This window comes from Culicoides brevitarsis, chromosome 2 (genome assembly GCF_036172545.1).
Source record: "Culicoides brevitarsis isolate CSIRO-B50_1 chromosome 2, AGI_CSIRO_Cbre_v1, whole genome shotgun sequence".
NCBI lineage: Eukaryota > Metazoa > Arthropoda > Insecta > Diptera > Ceratopogonidae > Culicoides > Culicoides brevitarsis.
In genome coordinates this window covers 11586439-11614034 of record NC_087086.1, presented here as the reverse complement: position 1 = coordinate 11614034, position 27596 = coordinate 11586439, and the positions used below count along the sequence as shown (strand labels likewise).

The following is a 27596-nucleotide window of genomic DNA, read 5'->3' as shown; positions in this document are numbered from 1 at the left end:
TTAAAGTATAAATTTTTAAAAAAAAAAATTAAAAATAAAATAAATAAATTTTGTAATAAGAGGATATGAGTGAAAATTTTTGAAAAATTTTTTTTCGCTTCTAACATCGGCGACGTCAAAACTGACATATTTCTCCATGAAACATATGTTCAGAAACGTATAGTTTCGACAAAAACGAGTTGGTTTCAAAATTTTGAGGCAAATACAATATAAATTTTGTAAAAAAAATAAGTTTAAAAATATTTATTTTTTGTGAAATAATTAAAATCATGCATGAACGTATGGAAAATAATTTTTTCAATTAATATTTTACAAAAAAATTAAAGAAAAAAATAAAAAGATTAGAAAAAATATTGCAAAACAATAGAACAACTTTTATTGTTACAATGTTAGACTAAATAACAAATATTTTGATTCACCAAAGAGTCAACAAAACAAAATTAATTTTATCACAAAAATCAAGTGCAATCAGTTACAGCTGCAATATTTGCAAAACAATATTTATCCAGCTAATCATAAACATCGAAAAGTTTAGAAGACCCATCCACCATCAAGACAAACTTTAAAACATTTTCCCGTTCCTAATTGGTTTCCATAAATCAACTTTATCCGTTATCTCAAACTATCAACTAATAAAAAGTTTGCTAATTGTATGTCTTCTTCTCTTTGAAATCTATCCAATTAATTTTATTTGTCATTTTTTTCCATTTTTTTTTTTTTTTTATTAAATAAAAAAAGTTAAAGTAAATTGTTCCTTAACTTTCTTCCTTTTTTTATTTTTTTTTACAAAACGCAAGATAAATATATAATAAGTATGAAACATAGTGGCTGTTAATACACAAAGTTAAACCACATTTCTAGAGATGCATAACTCACTAACGATACCTTTCAAAAAAAAAAAAAAAAGTAAACGTTTTTCCATCCAACTCTAAACCCATCACACAGCTTTTCACCCTTTTCACATGTCTCTCCATATTATCCACGAGGTTGCGGTACATGTTACAAATATCCATCTACCACTACTGCTGAAAAAAAAAGTAAAATAATTGTCTGTTTGTCTGTTTTTCTCTGATCATTTTTCATGTACTCCGTACACGACGAGAAAAAAAATACTCACATCGTTCCTTCATATCAATTAGAAAAATATACCGCCATACGTTAGAAAGAGTAAGGCGCGTACACTCGTCGTGTCGTATCTAATATAACATGTGATAAATCTCAGCTTTATCATATGCGCATCCATAGAACGTGCATGAATATTATCTCAATTTAAAAAAAAAATCATACAAGAGAGGAAAATAAAAGCGATGATATCCTCCTCGAGTAGCTCGTTACTCGATCTCTGTACGAACGACGATATCTCGCTACTCGTCGTCGTTCAGAAGAGACGAATTCGTATACGCTACTATTTTATATTTTATAGGCAAAGTGTTGAATTTGTATTCTGTGCGGTGTCAGTTGTATCCCAACCGTGGTTCGTTCGTGTTCCATTTTATTCCGAATTTTGCTCGAATATTTTTTTTATTACGAGTGGCGGCAAAATTAAAAAAAAAAATAAATTTATTCTGTGTGAAACAATGTAAATAAAAATATATAAAATTGACATATTTTATGACAAAAATAAAAAATAGAAAAAAATTAATATTCCAAAAAAGTAAAAATATAACAATAAAAGTTGTTAGAAATTGATTTTATTTGGTGGCAATAAACAATAAAAAAAAAAATATTTTGTGCAAAAAAAAAATTTTTTTTTGATTGATTCAATTGAATTTTAAAGCCTTGTGGCGAATTACTGTTGAAAAAACTGACAAAGTCACGTTTCATTCCTTTTTCCGTATTTTTTTATATTTTTTTTCGTTTGAACGTTTTTCAAAACGAGCAAAACCAAAATTCCATCAGTATTAGTCTCGCTTGTTTGTGCGATGCTAATGTAATATAAAATTCCCTTTTTGCCGCTTTTTTTCAAATTACATGTAATTAAAATCATTTTGTTTCAATCAGCTTCTCCCCCGTTTGCGTTGAGTCCCTTGAGTGGATGCGAACGAGTGCAAATTTTGTGAAATTACGTTAGAAACCTTCACTAATGAGGGACTTTCAGTGCATTTAAAAAACGCGCACAAAATAAAGTAAACATTAATTGAGCTCTAATGAGGATTTCATTACGAACAGTGCATGAAAAGGAGGCAGGCAGCAAAAAAAATTAAATTACGAAGTCTACTTTATATTCTGATGATTATAATCAAGTCAAAAAAAAAAATCGCGAAAAGGGATAATAATAATTAAAAAAAAAAGATGTTCTGATTTTGCTTGAAAAATGGATTGATTTAAAACTTTTTAAAAATTTTTTTCCTGGAAGGTAAATAAAATGAAAATAAATTGAAAAAAATGAAATAAAAGTTTGAGGTCAAGAATGCAAGAAAATAAAATACCGTTTTGTCAATTAAAGTTTTTTTGGCAGAAAAAAAAATTAAATCAAATTATCAAAAGTTACTCGTTAGTGTCTTCTTTCAACTTAATTTTTCTTCGTCTTTTGCTTCGGATTACAGTTTAAATTATTTTATTTTATTTTTGCATTCATCTTCTTCAATTCAGTGTGTCAGTGTCTTTTTGAGTGTCGTCTATTTTTATTTATACTGATAGCACTGGAAATTAAGAAGAAAATATAATTTTTAACGCAAATTTTGAACAATCACAGTAAATTTATACAAGAAGTTGGTGGTTTTAAGTTGACCTGTTATTGCTTGAAGTTGTTTTATTACGACAATTTTTGTGTTTTAAAATAAGACAATATTTTTTTTTCGCATTTTCGTGATTTTTTTAAAAAATTTTTTTATATTTTTTTTAAGGTTCTCTTTTCAAAAAATAATTAATTTTTTTTTATCCAAAACTTTTAATTAATTAATATAAATTTTAAATTAAAAAATTAAATACCTATTGATAATAAAACCTATTGGGCTTTGAAAATTAAAAAAATTTGATACAAAATTAAAATATTTAAATTAAAAAAAAAATTTATTATTTATAATAAATTTATTATTTATTGGAAAATTTAATTATTTTCCATTTTTTATTTTATTTAATTATTTTAATTTTTTTTTTTTTTTTTGAAAAGAACAAAATTTACTTAATATGCTTAATACGTATTAATAAATACATTTTAATACGCATTGCCTGCTTAGGTATATTTTTTTCTCTGAATTTTAAATTTATTTTATTAATGATGAATTAATTTATAATTAAAATAATAATTTATTTTAAAATTTAATTAAATAATTTATTTTTCTTAATTTATAATTTTATTTTTTTTTTTCTAAATTTTTAAATAATTTTAATTTTAAATAAATAATAATTTTAAAAATAATTATTTTTTTAAATTAATTTTTAAAAAATAAAAATTTTGAAATCACAAGTTAATAAAAAATAATATTTAATTTAATTTAACATTAAATTTTTTTTAATATCTCATATTCAATTTAATGATAATAAAAATTCTTTTTTTTTTACCGAATTTTATTCATTAAACATTTTTTTAAACAAAGACACGTCATGAATATTTAAAAATAAATTCAAAATTACCTCAATCTGATTAAAAAAATATTCTACTGACGTATAAGGAAATGTCTTTGAAATGCGACTCATGCAAAGTTTTATAGACAAAAATTTCAAATTTGCAAAAAAATCTAGTTAAAATCGCTCATAATGACTTTAAAAACGATCAAAACTGTGTCTTATCACAACAACCAAAAAATAAACTAAATTAAAACAAAAATTAAGAAGATTATCAGCATAATGATAAATTATTGTAAATTTTGTTCTCGTCATCTTCTGAGAAAAAAAAGTTACGAATTAACGTGTAACATGTAAATAAACAAAAATATACGAGAAATTAAACATAACGTTCTAACTTTGTATAAACGATAATCACCTTTAATTGCCATTATATGTCTCTATTATGTTGTCATCATCTCAAAGTTCTTATCTCCCTCATAATTCTCCGCGTCATAAACATACAGCGACTTCTGTAAGTCACCTGCTCGTACTTGCGCGACAAATCATTAATTTTAATTAATGAATGAATTATGGATATTTAAATTTTTGGCTACTTTTCAAGGTAGCTGCTGCTGTTACCGAAAAATATGTATATCTCCATCATCTGAGATTTTGTCGTGATTTCACATACGGACCGTAAATAACGCAGAAAAACGTGTATAACGAACGTAACTAACTAACCTAGAACGAGAATCGAATCAGTTATCATTTTTAGTTGCTTTGGAATTTTTTGCGCAATTTATCTATCGATTAAAATGGAATTTAAATGTTTTTTTTGTGAGCCGCATAAAATGCTCCGCTAATTCACTTCAGTTACAACTGATAAGCTCTTATCTGGTAATTAGTCTTGTTTCGCAGAATTTGTTTGTAAAAAAAAAAATTTAAATTCAGAACCTGCGTTACCTAATAAACTGTGGTTTGAGTCCCCCCCGTACCGACTTCAAAAAATAAATCTCTTGCGGATTAATTGTATAATCAGCTTCGCACGTGTAATGAAGCAGCAAAGTGTATTCTAATTTATTTATGAAGCGCACATAAATAAAGAAAGGTACAACTTGCGTTCTTGTTGCGAAAGATACATGAGAGAATATCGGAACAAAATATGGAATGAACCAACGTTGTAGCGAGCAGCACTCTGATGTCAACAATGATTGAGCAAGGTGTCGATACGGAAGAAAAAAATACGAAGTCGTATCAAATTTCGTGCATTGTCGTGTAATGTGTGGAGACAATGGAGGAGCACCGTTATGTTGTGATTTTTTTCTTTACTTTTATGAAAGATTACATAATTTTCGTCAAGTCGGTGTTTTTTGCTTGTCCTTGAGGTTATTTCAGAAATGAAAAAAACAACAATCAGGAGATTGGAAATTTAGTAAAACAAAATTTATTTTTTCTGAATAAATATAAAATTAAAAAATACATATAAAATTATTATCTAAGCCGGTAAAAAAATTCACAAAATTGAATTTCTTCAAAAACGATTCATACTATGAAAAATTAATAAAAAAATTTCATTAAAAGATTTTTCAAATAACACTTACCTAAAAAAAATCATAAATAAATTAATTTAAGATTTAATTTTTATATTTTTTTATGAATTTTAAAAAATTATCAAATTTTAAATATTTTAATTTATTTTTTATTAATATAATTAATTAATTAATTTTATTTTATTTTAATCAAATTAAAAATAATATTCATAAAATATTTTATTTTATCTTAATTATTATTAAGTATTAAATAATAAAATAAAATATTTTATAAATATTATTTTTAATTTGATTAAAATAAAATAAATTAATTAATTTTTTTAATAAAAAATAAATTAAAATATTTAAAATTTGATAATTAATACTTATTAAATAATTAATTAATTTTTAACAAATTTATTTGATTTTATTCATTTAATTTATTTTTTAATTTTTTTATATTTTAAAATTTAAGTAACAATTTTTTTTAAATTTAAATAAAAGAACATTAAATTTTGCAAATTTGTTAAAAAAAAAATAAGGAGTAAAATTTTACAAGGATCATTTTTTTTTTAATTTTAAAAAATGTCTAATATTGATTGCCTTAAAAAATATATAAAAACCGAAAAAATGGAAGAATTTTTATAAATTACAAAATTTTTTAATTTTTTAAAAAATTTTTTCTAACTAACTTTCCTTCATTTCACCTCTGATATTAAAATAATTCAAATTTTTATGAAAGTTAAAAATAATTTTATAGTATAATTTTTATAGAAAATAATTTTTAATTTTTTAAAATTTAATTTAAATAAGTTTCATTTTACTTCGAGATCTAAACTTAAAATCATCGAAACCCGCTTAAGTCTTTTAAAAAAATATCGTAACTTTAAATTTATAACGATTGACCAACTCCTGACGATGATTCCAATGATATGTGGTCACACACTTCTCTCGATCACCATTCACGAAACCAATTATAACTGTTTTGACACTACTTCTAACACTCTTTTTTTGCGCTGCCAGCGAATGCGGACATTATGTCAGTTTGAATTGATTTTGATCGATGGATAAAGAACGAAAGAGAGAGAGAGAGAGACTTGAATGGCATTGTTATCGATGATGATGGCGTTGATGATGATGATGCGAAAATTGAGTCCATTTTAACTGAGTACACATTCGAAAATAAAAAAAAAACAATAAAAACGAGAGAAAAAAGATTTTTAATACAGTCAAGTGTGAAAATATTTCATCATCATCATCATCGCTTACTGCTGCTGCTGAGAAGTGAAATGTTGTCACTTGATACACGAAAAATAAAAAGGACTTTTCATACATGACTGCACTGAACACTACTCTCCATGGCACTCACATTCAATTCAATTGATGCATGAAATCTGTGACGTTTTCTCTTGATGGCACATAATTGAAAATATAAAAGTTTTCCATTTTCTCATGTGCTTCATGTCTTATGGTCTTCGGTATGTAATCGACTGTCTTGCTTATTGCGAGAACAATAACTTGGCATAGACACATGTGCCACAATTGTCAAAACATTTCAATTAAAAATCTGTTGCTGATGTGCTTGTGAAATGAAAAGGGGAATTTGTTGTTGATGCTTTGCTTCGAAGAAAACTTGATACTTTAACGGGAATATGTGTGCATCTTTAAAAAATCTATCGCATCATGTTTCGCAAACAAAAATATCCGCGAGATTTTAAAATTAATTTGATTAGAATGTGCATTGGGGCAAAATTTTAGAATGTGTATTGGGTCTGAATTTAAAAATGTGAATTGGGTTAAAATCTAACTTGCTCAATTAATAGAATTTATTAATAAATTTTTAGTTAATTTTAAGAATTAACATTGAGAAGAGATTTAAGAATGTGCATTGGGTTGAAGTTTCAGGATTTGAGTTAGAATTTTTATAATGTGCAGTAGGGTAAAATGTAAAAATGTGCAATGGGACATAATCTAAGAATATGCATTGAGGCAAAATTTTTAGAATTTTCATTGGGCCAAAACTTCAGAATGTGCATTGGGGCAAATTTAATGTGTATTAGGAGGACATGTGAGTGACCCAATATACATTCTAAAGTTTTTCCCTATGTACAATTTGAAATTTTGCCCCAATGCACATTCTTAAATTTGGCCCAATGCACATTCTTAGATTTTATCCCAATGCACATTTTAATGTACAAAATTTTCATATCTCACGGATTTTCTTTGCGAGAGAAGAAGTTTCATAGTGCATGTTTGTTTGTGTGCGGTAACTGTTGTTAATCAGCTTATTAGGGTATCTGACAGCAAATTTTATTCATGGGGTGCTGTCATGTTAGTTGCAATCTATCGTTGACATAATTTCATATCAAAGCTTGTGAAGAAATCTTTTCATTAAATTGTTGTCGTCAAAGAGCTGAAAAGAAGAAAAAAATATACATAATCCCTTTCGTTTTTAAAAGTAAGCCATAGAAAAATGAAACAACATTTTTATAAATAAATGTTTAATATTTATGATCTATTTCAACACTTTACGTACTTAGCGCCGTATTTTTTTTTTTTTTTGTTATCTCTCTCGTCTTTTGTATTTTGAAAACAAACAAACAAACAACCTGTGTAATAATAAATACGAGCAACACTTTTATGCATCTCTGGTTGCTGCTGCTGCTGCTCATAAAATGCATGGAATGCCATGAAAAAAGAGGGGCCAGAATTCATGTAGAGAAAATAATAATCAAGAACAACAATGGAGAAAAATGTGTGAGATAAAAAATTGTTTACACGCTCGCACATAAGAAATTTCTTTTGCATTATCAGTTTGTAAGTGTTGCAGTGAAAAAAAGGCATATCTTCCGGACTTTTTTCTATTCAATTAGAGAAAAATGACAAAAAGCCTTGTTATTTTTGCCGGAAGCTGTTAGATGCGTATTTAGGTCATTTTACGTTTTAAAAAATTTTTTATCTTATTTTTACTTAATTATTTGATATTTTAATTTTTTTTTTTCAATAAATAAAATTATTTTTTATTTTTAAAAATATTTAAAAGAAGATTTAAAATAAATTTTTTATTTAAAAAATATTTTATTATTTAATTTTTTAGTATTTAAAAAATTAAAATAAAAAAAAATACTATTTAATATTAAAAAATATTTTAAAAAATTTTAAGAAATTAATAAATAAATTAAAAAAATAATGATTTTAATATTTTAAAACAAAAAAAAATTTTAAATAATTAAAAATTATTTTAAAGTTTATTTTTGTTAACTTAAAAATTTTATATTAAATTTAAGTAGATTAATTTTAATTTTAAATAATTATTTTTTATATAAAAAAATTTTCTTTTAAGAATTTTCTTATAAATTAAACTTTAAATTTTTAATGATTTTTGTCGGATAGACGTCCAATCAAAAACCAAACAATTTCACAAAAGTCCTTTCGAAAAAAAAGAGAAAAATTATGAAAAATGGTTTATTATAGTAAGCCATGAATGGAGCATGGATCTTGTTAAGCTCTTGAAATATGAAACATTGTAATGCCTCTTTTCTATACTTTTACGTGCATGATGAGTACAATTCCATAAGTACTCTATTTTTTTGCAAAAACATGTGCTTTTCCACACGTAGCTCTCCTTGAATGGGGGACATGATGCATTAATTTTCCAAGTAATTTTCTATTATTACTACAAGAAATGAAAGTTCACTCAGCGAAAGAGCAAGCAAAAAATTTTAAATTGAAACAAACTCACCATGCCGGAAAATTTCCTGCTAATTCAAATTATTTTTGAAATTATCTTCCTGAAACAAAAAAATACATTTCCGACCCAGCATGCACTTTACTAGCTAGCTGTTCATTCAATATTTAACACTAATTGCTGCTAATGCGAAAACTGGTTCATTTATATTTTGTTGGAAAACATGAAAATTCTCACCGCAAAACATCACAGAGCAAAATCCGATGAATTTATCCGATTTGTAAATGCGAAAAAAAAGCTCTGGAAAAAAAATTAAACATTCAAACCACGGAAGCAGTAAATTTATGACTCGCTGTAATGCGATCCAGCTTCCCCCGTATCCCTTTATGACGCTACATATACAGAAATATGACTTGCTAGATTGCTTACTTGCAATACAAAAATAAACAAGCAAACAAACAACAAAAAAAAAATTGTTGGAAAGAAATGCAAGAGAATGTTTTTTTTTGTTCGTTGGAAACAATTTTTCTGTTCCGTTTGAATGAATTATTTTTGCTTTTTTTTGTTTGTTTTTTGCTGTTCAGGAACAAAAGAAATACGAGAATATACAGCATACAAAAAAAAAATTATAACAAATAAAAGCTCAACTAACAACTCATGCATATAATATCAGAGCACCACACCGTTTATTCCACCATTTATTTTTTTTTTTTTTTTTTGTATTTCGGATATACTTCTTAAAATATTATTTTTTCGCAGCGAATGACTAAACTCACGAATGCGGGAAAATTTAAAAAAAAATATTTTTTTTTTATTTTTTTAATTAAAGAAATTTTTTTTATTTTTTTTTTATTTAAATTGGATTTAAACAAAAAAAAATATTTCGAAGTAATTATTTCCGTATTATGCAAAATGTTTTCTAAAATAAATTAAGTCAATTTTTAATTTTTTTAATATTTTTAATGCAAATTTTTTTAAAATATATTTATTATTAAAAAAAAATAAATAAAATTATTTTTCAAATATAAAAAAATTATATTTTTTAAAAATAACTAAAAATATATTGAAAATATAAAAAAAAAATAAATAATATATTTTTGGTATTTAGCTTAATAAATTTTTATATCAAAACTTAATTTTTGTTCGAAAATTAAATTTCTAAATAAAAAAAAAAAATAATTGAAAAAAAACTACAAAAATAAATAAAAATTATTTTATTTAAAAAAAAATATTTATTTAAATTTAATTTATTTACTTTAAATACAAAAAAAAATATAAAAAAAAATTATGTATAGCAGTTGTTTTTTCTATTATTTTTTTTGTATTGAGAATAAAAATTATTTTCTGAAATAAATGACGGATACAATCCTTTAAATTTAAAAAAAACAATAAAAAAATATGAAATTAATATTTTTATTTAAAAAAATTTAAATAAAAATAAATATTTAAAATATTATTTATATAATTTTAATAAATATTTATTTGTAAAATTATATTTCAATTTAATATTAATAAAAATAATTAAATTAATTAATTATTTAAAAAAATAAAAATATTCTTTAGTTATTTTATAAATTTATATTTTTTTTAAATTTCCCGCACTTCCCTGCAAGCCATGAAAACTTTGAGGTACGCGAGTGCAACAGACAGACAGACAATAAAAAAGTGTATCTCATTCCGATATTTTTTGCCGTTTTTCCCGCTGCTTGCCTGCCTTAAACTTTTTTTCAGATACTCTAAGAAAGTATAAAGAAATAATATTTCGAGTTTTGTTTTTTCTTCGTCTTCTTTATCATCATCATAATAATAATGATAATAATCCTTACGGTGTTATTGCACAAGAATATCAATGTTATAAAGAGCCGCCAAGGATATTTTCACTCTTAGTCGTGCTGTGGAAAATGATTAAATTTTGTACTTTATTCACTTTTTTGTTTGCTTTTTTTGCGCTGCCTCGTGCTTGAGCGCTTTCGCGGGTGATTTAATGTCGTTTTATGGCATAAAAAATACGCATAAGCTCTCGCGTCATCCTTTGTTAAGCTCTTGTCTTCCGAGAATGCCACGCGAAAAATATGAAACATAAACAAAGCGCGTCGTATTTTATTAATATACACAATCATGCGACATTTAAAAAAAAACATCTTCAAGCCGTTTCTGCTACTTATGGTGCGAGAAAGAAAGAAAAGTGCATAAATCATGCAAGTCCTTATTTAAATAAACGGCAGTGTGCAAAACGAGTTATTTATCTTTGGGAACATTTTTGTTGCAAATGAACTATAATTCTTACGTTTTCCCGTATCTCGGTGATGTATCATTGTGTAAAAGTTTGCATGTGCTCAAAATATGATTTTGGTTCCATAATAACTCGAACTCACACAAAAGTTCTTCCAGCACACACACACACGTACTTTCGGAAGTTTTTCGGGAGAGTTTAAATGCTTGCACATATTTTAATGTGAGTTCGTGACACAAAATGAATGGATCTGGTTACTGAATTTATTCGGAATTGTGAAGTAAAGTGGCGTAGATGAACTACCTTCTACCCCAAAAAAACTTTGGATTGTTTGTCTTTCTGATTAAATGGATGGCAAGCAAAAAGGATGTTTGAAGTTAACGGTAATCTGTCTAAGTTTGTGAGGTAAAAACGTCTAATCAGACGTTCATCATGGCGGAACGGAAAGGAAAAAAAAGTTCATTAAATTACTTTGAGTTGTTGCTCGCGGGTCAGTTTTTTATGTCTTTAATTTTTAGGAAATTTCTCTTTAAATTATTTTATTTTGATGGGTAAATTTTTGACTATGATATTTTTAATGACAATTAATTATTAATATTATTTTAAAAGTAATTTAATTTTTTTTAATTATTTTTTTATTTTTTTTTTATTTTATTATTCAGGCTTTTATTTTTTATTCAATTATAAATTTAATACGAATTTAAAATAAAATAAAATTTATTATATTAAATTTAATAATTTAAATTAATAAAAACTTTGAATAAAAATCGAGATAAAAATTTTATGAAATAAAATACATACAATTCAACTTTAATTTTCATCTGAACATTTTAAAGAGAAATGTAATTAAAAATGAATAAATTTTCACAAAAATATAATTAAAGTTTAAAATTTATTTTTTATTTGTATATTTTTTGTGAATATATTTATATTTAACGTATAATTTAAAAAAAAATATTTTTAAATTTTATAAATTTATATCTTAATTTTAATAAATAAATAATTAAAATATTGTTTTAATTTTTTTTCTCAAAAAATTAATTTTTATTTGATAAAAAAAAATAATTTGATTTTTTAATCATTAATTCGATTTTTTAATTTTAATTTAATTTTTTTTTAATTATTATTTTATTAAACCTATTTAATAAAAAATATTTTTTTCTTATTTTTTACTTATATTTTCAAACTAAACATTTTTTTAGAAATATTTTATAAAAATAAACTTTTAATAATTAATTTATTTTTTTTTTCATATGACAGAAAAGTCATTTAAAAAATTTCAAATAATTTTAATTATTAAAAAAATCTTTTATTTAATAAATAACTTTCCCAAATAAATTATTTTTTTTTCTTTCTTGTCACTCTTGTCCTGAACAGACTTTCACCTTTTTTTCTTGTTGTTTAATTCATAATATTTTTTTTTTCAACAAAAAAAAAATATTTTTTTACCTTAACGACCGCCTCGTGATTTCGCAATAAATTAAAAATTTATTATTAATTTTCCAAACAATAAATTAGCCACTGCACGTAATTTCTTGTTCTCTCCACACTTTGCTTCAATGACAGCAAAAATGTAGCAAAAAAAAAATTAAACAAGCCATTTTCGTTCACACGAAAAACACAGAGAGATAGAGATAACTTACAAGTGCACTTTTATTATTTTTTTCCTCCGTTCCCTCAAAAAAGCCAAAATTGGGTGCTGATGCACACGCGTCGTCGTTTGTACTTGGCGTCCTGCCAGGTTGATGTATTTTTTCTCGTACATACACCTAATATCGCATCAAAAGGGATCAGAATCACACTTTTTTTTGCTCGTCTTGTATTTTTCTCGTCAAATTGCACATGGAGAAAAAAATTTCGCTTTTAATGATGACATGTGTGCAAAATTGGAAGCGAAAACTGATGAATTATTTGAGTGACTTGGTTTACCACGACAAATGCATGGCGATGACAAATAACGGTCAAAAAGTCATTTTCTAATATTTATCTTACTCAAATGCTTAAATTCACATTTTTCTTGCCACACGTCTTGCAATAAAGTAAATTATTCGCATGTATAAATAAATGAGAGGATAATCTTGGATCTCTTGTCGCTGCGACGATAAAAAAGACACAAGAGTGTCATGTAACACAAAAAAGAGCAAGAAAAAAATGATTATCATAAAATTTTCCTTGGCGCACGTTTTAATGTTCGATTGTACGTGTTTCAGTGAAAATTATTATTATTTTAATATAAAGCTTCCTCAAATACCACGACTTTACTTTTTAGGTTTCTTTCTCCCTTTTTTTGATATTTCTTTAAATAATCATAAAAAGGACTGAATAAACACAAACATTCACTGAAAAAAGAGAGAAAAAAAACTATTTGAATAACAGACACAAACTTAACCACCGTTTCTCTGCCGAGGTACTCAACTTTCTTTATAAAATCCTCCTTTTTCGTCCTGTGAGTGAAAGAGAGCGCAGACACAAAGTTGTTGCGGTGAACAAAATTCATCTAGTTTATGAGTTTTTTTTTGTGTGTGTTCAAAAAACTATTATATCCGAGTTGTGTCTGTATAAATTTTGCCTCAAATAATGTTGTTACCTTTCTAACCGGGGGAAAGGTAAATAATAAATAAATATACTTACTTGCCAGAGACACGAGACCAGGCACACACAAAAAAAACTAGTTTTATATTTATTTATCAACAAAAAATATTTTCCAAGGTTAATCTAAATAATTTATAAAATCATATTTTTTGTGCATGTTCTCTGAAAATTGCTTGAAGAGTTGAAAAAAAAAATATTTTTAATAATAATGATGAAGACTAACTTGACTTGAGCGAGAACTTGAGATGAACGAGAAAGTTTTTTTTTCAGAAAAATACAAAAAATTAAAAGGATTCACGTTTTTTTGTGTTGCTTGAAAATAAAAAATAAAATAAAAGGCAGAGAGGAAGAGAGAAGGAGAGGAAAAGAAGCGACGCAACAAAAGTGCTTCTTTTTCTTCTTATATATTATAATTTATTATTTTCATCTTCCTTCTTGTTGTCGCTTTTTTCATGCTTTTACGCTTTTTTCTATGGTTTAGTTTTAATTTTTTGTGTCTTATCCTTTTTTTAATGCATAAAAGGGAAATGTACCAGACGCATCCACATGCAATTCTTTTTATGAAAAGAAAATCTTGTTATTATGATCTGAAATAATTTTCATCTTAAATCATAAGATATTATAAAAAATTTTTAATTAAAAAAAAAATAAAATTTCAATATATTTTTTTTTTAATTTCTAAAAGTGAATACGAAATTTCAATTTATTTTTAAATTTTATTTAAAAATTAATTTATTTAATTTTTATAATACAATTTTTTTTTTATTTTGAGGCAAATTTTGGTTAATGAACATATTTTTTTTTTTTAATTTTTTGAAAGTTTTTTTTTAATTTAAAATAATTTAGGCGAATAAATTTAATATTTTAATTTTTTGTCCCATGTGGATTTTCACGAGGAGGGGGGGGAAATAAAAAAATAAATATTTTTGAATTTTTTGTTAGTAATTTTTTAACGTTTTTAGACGTTAAACATTGATTCTTAATATTTATTTAATTTTAGTTTATAATTTTTTTAAAATTTGAACTTAAAAATGAAGAAAAATCAAACAAAATCTACCAAAGTAAAAACTTAAAAAAAAAAAAATTTTTGGTCACGTGACTTTCAAAAAATTGTTTTTCAAAATTTTACTATAAAATGGTTTAATGAAGCGAATTTCTTTGGTTTTTTGTATGATTTTACAGTAAACAGTTATTTTTCATGATTTTTCAATATAAACATTCAAAAAAATGTCAAAAATATTTCTATTTTATATTTAATTTTTATTTTTCCCCCTGAATTTTTTCGACAAAATCGGAGGGGGGGGGAGACAAAAAATAGATATATTAAATTTATTCGCCTTAAAGAAAAAAATTAAATTCGTGGTTTATTTTTCATTCAAACATAAAAATTAAAGCAAATTTAAAAGAAATCCAAAAATTTCATTTTGCATTATTTGAAAAATGCTAATGTTAATAATTTCGCAGAGTTTTTAAATTTTCTAAAAAATTTAATTAATTTTTTTTAATTTGCTAATTAATTATTTTTTATTTTTTTAGAAATAAAAAAATAATAGAATGTACTTTTTTTATTAAATTAGGTAATATTTTTTAATTATTAATAATCTGACCTCATTTTAAAAAAATATTCATTAATTATTTTAAAAATTTATTAAAGGTCAAAATGTGAGTCTTATAAGATTCGAAATTATAAGTAACGAATTTTAATACTTTTATTTTAACAGATTTCATGAATATTTAAGGCTAAAAATGTCATAAGTAATAAAAATCTATCAATAATTTTTTTTCTGTCCTTTATACAAAAAAAAATAAAAGAAATAAATATTGGTTCATTTTTTAAAAATCACGATTTGCTAAATAATGAGAAAAAAATCAAAATGCGAACCTATATCATATTTTTTTTCCTTTTTACATTTTCTCACATGACTTGTCACATTTCAATTCACCCAAAAAATGACAAAAATTTTGTATCATCTAAATTTTTTACTGCAACGTCATTAAATTCCCATAAATCCAATTTCCACTGCGAATTTTAATGAAATAAAAAAAACAATGATAATAACAATAATAACATGAACATGTTTATGAATTGTCGGAAAATATTTGTTTTCAACTCGTCTAATTGATTTCGTTCGTTGATTTTGCTGAGTTTTATTGTAAAATCGGCCTAATATTGATACAACGGGGTGTGGATGCTGTATGCAAAAATCATTAAGCAGATTATCATATGATTTCATCTCTAAACAAATATCGTGCTGTGTACACAAAATATATATTCCATTTTCACATAAATAAATATTTAGAATCAATAAAATATGTGCCGTGGTTTACTAGAATCGAGTAAACAGCTGAAAATAATTTTTTTGTGTGTTTTTGTTGTTGTCAATTGTTATCTTGTAACACAAAGTAACAAATAGTTTTATCATTTGGAATTTTGTCGCGTCTCGTCGGTGAACTTGTTTGTTCTTCGTCGTCTTCTTAAAACAAAAACCAAACAAAAAGTTTTATTTTTTTAAGATTTTTTTTTTGAGGTTGATGAACTTTGTCGTTCTAGTTATGATTAGAAAAAAATGCTTTTATCAGAAAAATAAATTTAAAAAAAAAATAATAAAAAGTTGAATCAATCAAAAAATATTTCTCGAAATAGTTTGCCAAATAAAATGTATCACAAATGTCAAAATTAATAGTGTTAGATAATAAATTTTATCAATTTCAGATGTCATAAAAAAAGCTGAGAAATATTTTATTTAAAAAAAAATCAAAACCACACATAATCAAAAAATTAAACATTTTAACATAACAATCAACATATCATTAGTGCGAGTTGTATCAACAAAGAATTTGCTTTTAGAGATAAATAAACAGACACACAAAAAAAATTATAAAATATCATTCTCTCGCACTCCACGCTGAGACTGTGAACCTGTGTGTCAGTGGTAGAAGTAGAAGTCTCGTGTGTGCAAAATATTTATAAAATAATAATAATAATCATTTTGAATATATACAAAACACACAAAAATAGAAGAGTCTCTTGTGAGGTGAAAAAAATAACGAAATAATAATTTATTTGAGAATGAAAACTTTTGGATTATTTATTACGCTGTTTGTGGTAAGTACATTTTTTTTTCAATCTCATCCGAAAATAAATAAAATAGATAATAAATTAAGTTACTTTGTTTCCGGTATCGTTCGTTCGAGAGATTTTTCATTTTTTTAAACGCATTTCGAAGAAAAAATAATGCGACAAGAGGGCATTTTAAATATTTTTTTTTAATTATTAAATAAAATATACATATATAAAAATAATTTAAAAATTTTTTTTTATAAAAAAAAAAAAAAATAAAAAATTTTTTAAGAAATTGTAAAAAAAATAAAATAAATAATTTTTTATTTAATATTTTAATTTTTTTATATTTATGTCGTACTTTATTTGTATTTTAGCTTTCTCTAATATTTTTATAATTTTTTTGAAATTAAAAATTTCAAGTAAAATTCAAGAAAAGTTGAAATTTTTTTTCAAGAAAAAATAAAAACTGCCCACTGAGCGGAATTATTTTGAGAAAAATGTCTTTTAACTCTTGAGGAGTACAAAATTGTGAAGATAAAAATACAAAATTTTTTTTTTTTTATTTACTGATCAACATGAATTATTTTTAAGTTTATTTTCTATTTATTTAAATTTTGTAATATTGACTAATAAATAAAAATATTTTGACATCTTACGAAATTTAAAAGAAACTTCGTTCAGAAGTGTATTTTTTGAATTTTTAACTTAGCATTTAAATTTTCGTTTTTAATTTTCTACGACATATAAGTACATAGAAAAATTTCTTAGTTTTGAGGAGTATAAAAATGTCAAATGAGGAGTACGAAAATGTAAAACGTTAGAATCTGTAAAGAAAACTCTTACGAGTCATTTGAAACGATTGCTGGGTAGATAAAAAATTCTTCAGGTCAACCATAAGGAGTAAAAAAATGTGAAAAATTGATCTTGAGGAGTAAGAAATTGAGAAAAATTGATCTTGAGGAGTAAGAAAATGAGAAAAACAAATTTTGAGGAGTAAGAAAATGTAAAATTTATAAAACATCAAAATATGGACTTGTTTAAATTTTTTTCAAAACGAACACTATCAAATCTAGTCTCATAATATATATTTTAGATAAAAAGAACGTATCATGTTGAATTTAGGACAAGCTTTGTGTGCATCTTTCTATCGCTTTTTCAAAAGTAGGAATGTAGGTAACGCAACAAAAAGGCATCTCTCTCTCTTTTGTCGACGTCGTAAATTAGGGGGGGTCTTTAAATTCCGACGGTTTCCGATTATAGGGGGGGTGGGGGTCAAAAATTGTCCCTTTTTATCCGACGCAGTAAATGGATGGCGCCTAGGAATGTAGGTAACGCAACAAAAAGGCATCTCTCTCTCTTTTGTCGGCACTTATCTCGCACTCTTTAATATTAACAAACCATTTTATTCCTGTGGATGCCAACGCTCTACCATCATCATAACTTTCTAACCAGAAAATGCATCGTTCTGAGCATTTTTTTAATGAAAAAAAAAAAAATCTCGCATGAAAAAAAACTACAGAGCAAAAAAAAAGGTACGACAAAAAAAATTGGATGACAAGGAAAGGGAAATGTTTTCTGCGATAAAAATCTCTAACAACTTTATTATAACTCATGTCATGAATATGACTCAATTTTTTCTCTCGCATATACGTAAAAGCGACAATAAAAAAATTATGTAATGCTGAAGTAGTACAACACCATGAACAAGGACATTTAATGCATGGTTTGATGTTACCTATAGACTTGCATCTAATACCTGGTCTATTGTTTGCTTTTAATTTACACGAGATATATTCATGCGATGAAATTACAAAGACGAGGCACGGCAGTACGGGGAAATTTCTTTCAACTTAGTTTTTAAAAGGAATTTAAAATGCCTCGTTTATAAAATGAGTTTTTTATACAATGAAAATAGAGTGATGATGTTTTTTCAAGTGACTAAAGTTGTAAGAAAAATGAAATTGTTGATGGTTTTTAAATAATTTTAAATATTTACCACAGTCTTTTGTTTTGAGTAGCCATCATCGTCAACCATCATTCAAACTTAAGAATGCGACAAAAATAGTTGATTTTATTTTTTTATAGCTAATTTTCATTTTTTTCTTTGTTTTTTCATTCCTAATTATTTTCTTAAATAATTCATTCAGTTTTTTTTTTTATAAAAATTAATAAATAAATAAATTAATAAATTAATAATTTAATAAAATTTTACAAATTTGGAATTTAAAAAGTTAATTTTAGAAAAAATTGAATTAAATTAATTTAATTTAATTATTTATTTAATTTAAATTTAAATTTAAATTTAAAATTTTCTGAATTTTAAAATTATATTAATAAAAAAAATAATTAAATAATTATTTTAAAAAAAATAAATTTAATTTAATAAAAAAAATTAATTAATTAATTAAATTATTTTGCGACTTTATTTGTTGAATAAATAAATAAAATTTAAAGTTTAATTTAATTTAATTAAATTTTTAATTTAATTAATTTTTTATTTTTCTTAATATATTTTTTTAATTAAAATATTTTAATTAATTTTTATTTAATTAATTTTGTCATTCTAAGGAAAAATTTCATTTGATTCTCAATTTTTTTTTTGATATTTTTTGAAAAATAAAAAAATATTTATTTTAACATTTTTATTTTTTATAAATTTTTCCTCCATGCAAATTTTCGTTTTTCACACAAATTTGTTCTGTTACATGAAATCAATCCTCAATCCAATTTACTCAAGTGCTCGAACGAAATAAAGATCATTCTTCTTAAACACTTCACTTCCTTCCAGCTTCCAACAAGAGATGAATAATGAATTCGTCTTTGTGACATATTACGGATTATTTTATTCAGATTATGAAGGAAAAAGGCAAAGAACAGAAAAAAAACATTTACTGAGCAATGACTGTAAGCAAGAAATCAACTTGAATTAGGATGAAAGTTTCAACATGAAAAGCGAGCATGATCAATCAATGCGAAAAAGAAGAAAAAAGAGAAAAAAATGGTCAAGACATTTGAATGGCGATGATTAAAGAGTAACCATTAGGTTAGATTTCCGTTTCTTTTTTTTTATCAATCCGCACGTAAGACGTGATAAAAATAAAAAAAGTAATCGTGACGATGATCGAACGAAACGTATATAATATTTTATGGCAAATCGTTAAAATCCATTTTCCATGCAAAAATACGGGGGATTTGACTCGAAAAATGAACTCTCGAACGTCATGCAATTCAAATTTATGAAAATCTCTCTTGAACGCGATTCATGCGGGACGGAGTAAAATTTTATTATCGTTAGAGTCACTGCACTGCAGATCGAGGTACGAAAGCATGAAGACATGACACACCAATTGATATATTAAATTTTTTATCCAAATGTCATGAATAAAATAAAAATGAATGGTGGCAGTTCTTTTCTCCTTCCTTTTTAGATGCTTTTTAGTTGAAGTTTGGGAGTTGTTGTTCTGTCTTAATGTCAATTTTTATACTGAAAATTTCTATTTAAGCAATATTTTTCGAATGTGCATTGGGTCAAAAATTTAAAATGTGCATTAGGTTAATAATTTAAAATATGCATCGGGTCAATTTTTTAAAAATTTATTTAATTTTATTTTTATAATATTTTAGAATATGAACTGGGCAAAAAATTTTAAATTGGCTTTGGATAAAAAAAATTTGAAATGTGTATTGGGCCAAAATTTTAGAATGTGCATTAGGTTAATAATTTAAAATATGCATCGGGTCAATTTTTTAAAAATTTATTTAATTTTTTAAATGAGTAATACGAGCAATATTTTAGAAAAAAATTTTAAATTGGCTTTGAGTAAAAATTTTTAAATGTGTATTGGGCCGAAATTACTCTGGGTCTAAATTTTATAATTTAATCAATTTTTTTTATGTGCTTTGGGTCAAAAAATTGGAATGTGCAAAATTTTAAAATGTACGTTTGGTAAAAAATTTTAAAATTTGCATTGGGTCAAAATTGAATGTTAAGAAAAATATTCGAATAGTTGTAAAATTCGAAGAAACTTTTTAAAATATTTTAAAAAATATTTTTTTTTAATTTATAAAAAATGTTAAAATAAATTTTAAAAAATCTAAATTTTTAATATTTTATTTTTCATTATTCATAAAATGAAAGAAAGCTTTTCATAAAAAGCATACATATTTTTAAAATATTATTTTTCTTTTCCTTTTTTCGTATAATTTCCCATACCTGCCGACTCAAAACCTTTCTCCGTTATCTTTATGATAATACGAACGAACACACACACACACAAATTGAATATTCAATTGAAAGGATTTTCATGGAGAAGAGAATGATGAGAAAATTTAATGAATTCATTTCTTCTGTTATTTTAACTTTTTTTTTCAAAATTTTTTTTTTCTAGGCCGTACACAACAGTGGCGTCATTTCCGGACAATTTATGAACAGTGGAGCTGTTAAATGTGGTTCTCACATTTGTCGCCCGATCACAGGAATTTTCACGAAAAATCCACTTCCGAACGGATATGTCAACGTTGCAACAATTCCCGCTGGAGCGTCGAACATTTCAATTACCGAACTGAAAAATAGCGTTAATTTTTTGGGTAAGTTGTTAACATGAGAAATCACACTTTTTTTTATTATTTGAGATTGGCGCCTATTTACTTAGCATTATTCATCAATTTTTATCGTTTGTGTCTGATTTTTTTTTTTGCGTGTTTACGCACTTTTGAAGAATTATAATTTATGTATCAAAGCAATCAACGGATTAACAGGAAATGAATTAGTAAATAAATATTTGATGAAAAAAAAATTCGTCGTATGTTAAATTTTTTTATGGATTTTATTTTCGGAGAATTATTTTGAACATAAATTTTATTACTTTGCAAATTTGTCGGTTGAAGAGTTTTTGAGGTTAATGTGGAAGATCTTTTTTTGAGACCAATTTGTCATTTTTATTAGACATATGATAAAAAAAATATTTTTTTTATTTTTCATTCAGATAAAGAGTAAAATTTATCTGTTTTCAATAAATTTTTATTATTATGTTATCAGTAGGCAAATAAAAAATCCGAAACTCCGATTTGTGAGATTTTATAAAATAAAAAAATATTTTCCATTATAGTTTTTTTTACATCAAATATAATTATTTTTTTTCAAAAATTATTTATAAATAAAAATTTATAAAAACGTAAAATTAAAATAAAATTTAATTAATTTTAAATAAAATTAAAATAATTTTAATTTTTAATTATTAAAAAATATGAAAATATTTAAATTAAATAAATAATGAAATATTTAATTTTGTCATCCATTTAATACATAAAAAAATCAAAATTAAATAATTTAAAAATGTATTTTGATAAATCTAAAAATAAAATATTAATTAAATTTATTTTCAAAAATTTATTTTAAATTTTTAACAACTTTTATTATTTTTTTTTAATTTAAATCATTTGAAAATTTTAATTTATGACACAATTTTGCAATTAAATGAAAATAGTATTTTTTTTAAATCTAGAAATTTTACTTGGATAATTATTGTAAATATTAATAAAAAATTTAAAATTCTTTAAATTTTTTTTATCAACTTGAGAAAAATATCTTGTCCAAAAATAGAGAAAAAAATTAGCTTAAATCATTACTTATCATTGATTTTTGAATATTTTCTCATTGAAAATAATTTTGATTTTATATTTAAATATTTTGTTTCATCGAAAAATCACTTTCTAAATTTTTTTAAAATATGGCAAAAATCAATATTTTTTTAAAGCTCAATAAAAACTTTATTCTTACGTTTAAAAAAATATTTTCTTCAAATTTATGCCAAAATTGTCCACTCATCAAATTCTGTACTAAGCAACCAAAACTCTTGATCCCTTTTTCAATCATGCAAAAAAATCTCTTCATTACCATAAAAGGTTGCACAACCTTTAAATCTCACATTGTCATGTTTATATTTTTTTTTGTGTCATAAAAATAGTCAAAACATTTATCTAGGCGTACCTCAACTTTTGTGTGTTTGTTTGGACACACTTTTAATTCCCATTAAATTCACTTTATTTATTCATTTAAAATAATCTACCAAAAAAATAAAAACTAAAAAAATAAACATAAAAATAATAAACTCAACTCTTTTGATCGTAAAAAAATAATATTTGTTTTTCACCCAAACTCGATAGAATTTATGAGCAGTCATAAAATTTTCAGTCAATCATTTCACATTTAAAAGCAGCAACGGCAGCAGACACCTTGTTGCTCATCATCAAGTACAAGCAAAATCAAAGCAGTTTTGAATAAAGCAGTGACATAAAATTTGTCGTAAAAATTGTGTGTCGTAAAAGTTAGACAAGATAGAAAAAGGGAACTTTATCCATATGCTGGATATCCATTGTGAAAGTTAAAATCTGTTAAAGATTTCATGTGTCTCTTGCACTAAATTTGGCATGAAAGCAGAGAGAGATTGAAAAGGATTATAAAGTTTTGACAACTTTATTGATTGAGTTTCGAGAGAAAAATTTTGTGGACGTCTCGTTTTTTTTATTTGTAACTCCAACTTGAACATGGTAAAAAGACTTAATAGTTTTGCAAAACTTTTTCAAAATTTTCCTCAAAAATTATTTCACTTCTTTAAAAAAAAAATTCGACCACACCAAAAAAAAATCCATTAATTATGATGTAAGAAATGCTCGTAAAATTTTTTACGACTGACAAATTAGATGGGAAATTGATTCAAAATGAGATTAAAACGAGCTTAACATGGCAGTAAATCTGTCAACAAATTGTTTTTGATGATATGATAAAATTTGACACAAATTATTTTTTATTTTTTTAGTTCTCAAGTCAGCGGACAATCGTTATATCATCAATGGGGAGTACACGGTGTCATTAAGTGGACAATATGAAGCTGCTGGATCAACTTTTGATTATAGGAGAATTGATGGCTTGACGAATAGTAGCGGAAAAGCTGGAGAACGACAAGTTGAGGGAGTCACGGAATGGATTACTTGCATGGGACCGACAACGGAACCGATTCATTTGATGGTGAGTTTTTTTTTATCTAAATTTATTTAATTTTTTTTTTAAGAAATAATTAATAAAAAAAATATTATTAATATTCTTATAATTTTTTTTAATGAGAATTTGTATTTTTTTTCTCAGAAAATTATATACGAAAATTTATTAAAAATAATTCTTAATAAATTTATTTAATATTAAATTTAAATAAAAATAAGTTAAAATTTAAATTAAAAAATTTTCGTTAATAAATAATGTTAACTATTTTTTATTTCATAAAAAAAATATTAAAATATACCAAATATATAAATTTATTATTCTTTAAAATTTTTTTATGGTTTTTAATTGATATTTTTTATTTTAAAAATTATTAAAAAAAAACTAAATATTTAATTAATTAACTTTTATGTTTTCTGAGAAAAAAGAAATAATTTTCAAATCCAAATTTTACGTTAAAAGTTTAATAAAAAAAATTCACAAAAATATTTTTTTAAAATTAATTTTTAGGGGTTTTAATGAAAATTTTCCACAAATTTTAATTTTTCTTACAATTTTAAAGTTTTTGTTTCGTTTTCTTATTTTTTTATTTATTTTTTTTTAATTTTCAATTTTTATCCAAACGTATTTTAAATAAATTTTTTTAAAAATTTTGGGATAAAAATAATAATTTGTTAATTCTTTCAGAATTGATCAAAATCCTATTAAAAATTTATAAAAAATCTTAAATTTAAAAGTATTGATTTCAAATTAATTAAATTTAATTTTTAGTTAGGATAAAATTTAATTTAAAAAATTTTCTTGAAATTAATTTACAAAAAAGTCTTCGAAAAAGCTTTAAAAAATTATATAAATTAATTTTTTAAGATTAAAAAAATATTTAAATTTGTTTTTGAAAACCAAAAAATTTTTTTTATAATTTTCTTACATTTTTTTAAATTTTAATACAATAAATAAATACAATAAATTTTAAAATTAAATTTATTTTTTAACGATTAAAAAAAATTTAAAACAAATATTTTTTTTTTTAATTTTAAAGGTCCTTTCACAAGTCCACAATCCCGGCATCAAATACGAATATCTAATTCCCGTGCAACCAACGACTGTAACAACTTCCGAAGAGGACATTTCCGGCAACGAATTAGGCTCATCCGAAATCGAAGGCAACAAAAATGTCAAATCTGGCGATTCGTCGACATCTCGTCCCGTTGCGGTTCCCAAACGTCGTCGATTCCTGTGGAAAGTCGTCGGTTTCAGTCAATGCAGCAAATCTTGCGGCGGCGGCACTCAAACGCCCATCATAAAATGTGTTCGCGAATCCCCCCAACGCATTTTCAATCCCAAGCGATGTGCCCACTTGAAGCAACCAGTTCTCAACGAAAGTCAAATGCGTTGCAACAGTCAACCATGCCCGGCTTATTGGAAGTTATCGGAATGGACGGAATGTCGATGCGGCGAATACAACGAGGAAGAGTACAAAAGTCGCGAAGTAAAGTGCGTGCAAGAATTGATGTCGGGCATCGTGATTCAAGTGAAGCATGGAGCGTGTATCGACGACGAGCCACCGACGAGAGAAAAATGCGTTTGCGAGGGAAAATCCAGCGGAAAGAGAACGAGACCGACAATCATCAATCGAGCGCATAACGATGGCACGGGACGCGGCAAGAATAGAAAAGTGCAAGAAGCACGGAAACATGGATCGTGGATCACGGCACCGTGGAGTAGTCAGTGCTCGTCAGTGTGCGGAATGGGAGTTCAATATCGGTCAATTTTCTGCGAGAGAAATTCCGCACCGAATTCCGAGAGATGTGACTTGCGATTGACGCCTGACACAACAAGGGAGTGCTCGAGCAACGAAAAATGCGCTTTCGGGGAATGGTTTACGGGACCATGGAGTCGGGTAAGTTTTCATTTATTTATTTTATTTTAAAGAAAATCGTTTTTTATCAATAAAGAAAAAATATTCTAAAAATCGTGTAAAAAATTGAGAAAAAATTAATTTAAAATTATTATAATCGTTAAAAAAATTATAAAAAATAATAGGAATTAATGATTTAATTTCAAGGTCTATAAAAAGTAAAAAAAAATGAAAAATTTTTTGTAATAATTTTTTACGTTTGATTGATTTTTATTTGGTTAAAATTTAATTAAAAAAATAACAAATTTAACGATAAATAATTTATTAAAAATTAAAAAAAAAATTTAAGAAATAAAAACCAATTTCAAAATACGATTTTAAATAAAAAATTAAAAAAAAATAATTTTATATAAATTATGAAAATAGATCAAAAAACGGTAGTTTTTGAATTTCGTTTTCTACAATTTAAACTTTATTTATTTCGTTCCTTTTAAACTAAAATTAAATAATTTGAATTAATTTTTTTTATATTTATGAAAAAAAAAATTGGAAGATTTTAAAAAGATTTTAGAAAATAATTTTTTTAAGAAATTAATTTAAAAAAATTAAAAATATTAAAATTCTTTAGAAAATAACAATAAAAGAAAAATTGCAAAAAAAAATTAAAAAATTATCTTTCATCATGAATTTTCTTAATAAATAATGTGAAAATTTTTTTAAAAATTAAATTAAATTGACCTAAAAAATTTTTCATAAATTTCTTAAAACTAGTTTTAAAAAAAATCTCCTAATAATTAAAAAGAAATATTTTTTAGTACAATTTTTGGTATTTTTTCATGAAATTTATTTAATTTTTAGTGTTCTGGAGACTGTTTCAACTTGACAAAAGGACGTTCGATTGTTTGCATCAAAGACGACGGCTTTGCTCCCGACGAAGATTGCAACATGGAAGAAAAACCAAAAGCTGAAGAAATTTGTCAGATGCACGAAGTCGATTATTGTCGCCCAAGATGGCATTATTCCGAATGGAGTGAGTGTTCGAAGAAGTGTGGCGGCGGAACTCAACGTCGCATCGTGAAATGCTTGGAACCAAACATCTCCGAAGGCCAAATGAAAGAAGCGAACAACTGCAAATACTCCGAACGTGAATTAGCTTACAAGGCGTGCAATGAACACGATTGTCGTGGTAAGAAATTTATTTTTTCTCATTTAAAAATAAAATATTTAAAATTTAAATTTTTAATTTAGAAGCAACTTCAACGACAACAACTGAATTTTATGATCCCCGTGTCGACATGATACAAAATGACTCGAATTGCGTTGACGACTTCCCGAATTGCCATTTAGTGGTGAAGGCGAAATTGTGTGACTACAAGTACTATTTGGACCATTGTTGTTCCAGTTGTCGCTTGAAAGCCGATGAGTTGTATTAATTTATGAAATTTAATTAATTTAATTTTCGAATAATTTTTTTTTACGATTTCTAAGTAGTTTCTCTGTATTTGAGTTTTAAGCAAAAAAAAAAATATTTATCATTTACTTAATTTAAAAAAAAAACGAAATTTTCGACCAACATTTTTGAGAACCCCAAAAAGTGGTTTAAACATATCTCTAATATTTTAATATTCTTAAAAATTATTTTGAAAATTTATTGTGAGACAAAAGAAACAAAAATCAAATTTTATTACAATAAAAAATCGTACTAACAAAAAAATGTAGTAATCTAAGTAGGGATTCCTACAATGACAAAAAAATAATAAGGAAAAATAGTAATTTAACTCTAATTGTTATGCGATAAAATTTTAAAAATGAATGAATTTTAAAAAGGAAAATCATTAAAGTGTTAATTTTAGGTTTAAAAAAATATAAATGATGTAATAAAATAAATATTTGGAGTTAATAAAGAAGATTTAATAATAAATAAACAAATAGAAAATTTAATTTATTAATTTTCAGATTTAATTATGGCTTCATATTTTTTTTAATTTTTGATATTTTGTGCAATTCAATAATAATAATTAAAAAAAAAACAATAAAGTCATTTTCCTTAAAATTTTTTAAAATTTTTAATTTTTAAATTTTTTTGTGTTGAAAATCGAAATTTTACATGAATTTTTTTCTATAAAAATATTTCCAAAAAATTATT

General features: G+C 24.4%; 1 protein-coding gene across 1 annotated transcript; it reads left to right on the top strand.

The window, feature by feature from the left end:
* The first annotated feature begins 1550 nt into the window (after positions 1–1550).
* LOC134830716 (thrombospondin type-1 domain-containing protein 4) lies at positions 1551–27151 on the top strand. The gene is made up of 7 exons (XM_063844279.1): positions 1551–1654; positions 16245–16637; positions 20984–21182; positions 23414–23622; positions 24632–25492; positions 26309–26636; positions 26699–27151. The coding sequence occupies exons 2-7, from the start codon at positions 16602–16604 to the stop codon at positions 26881–26883; spliced, it is 1818 nt and encodes a 605-aa protein (XP_063700349.1). The 5' UTR covers positions 1551–1654; positions 16245–16601; the 3' UTR covers positions 26884–27151.
* The last annotated feature ends 445 nt before the right edge of the window (positions 27152–27596 follow it).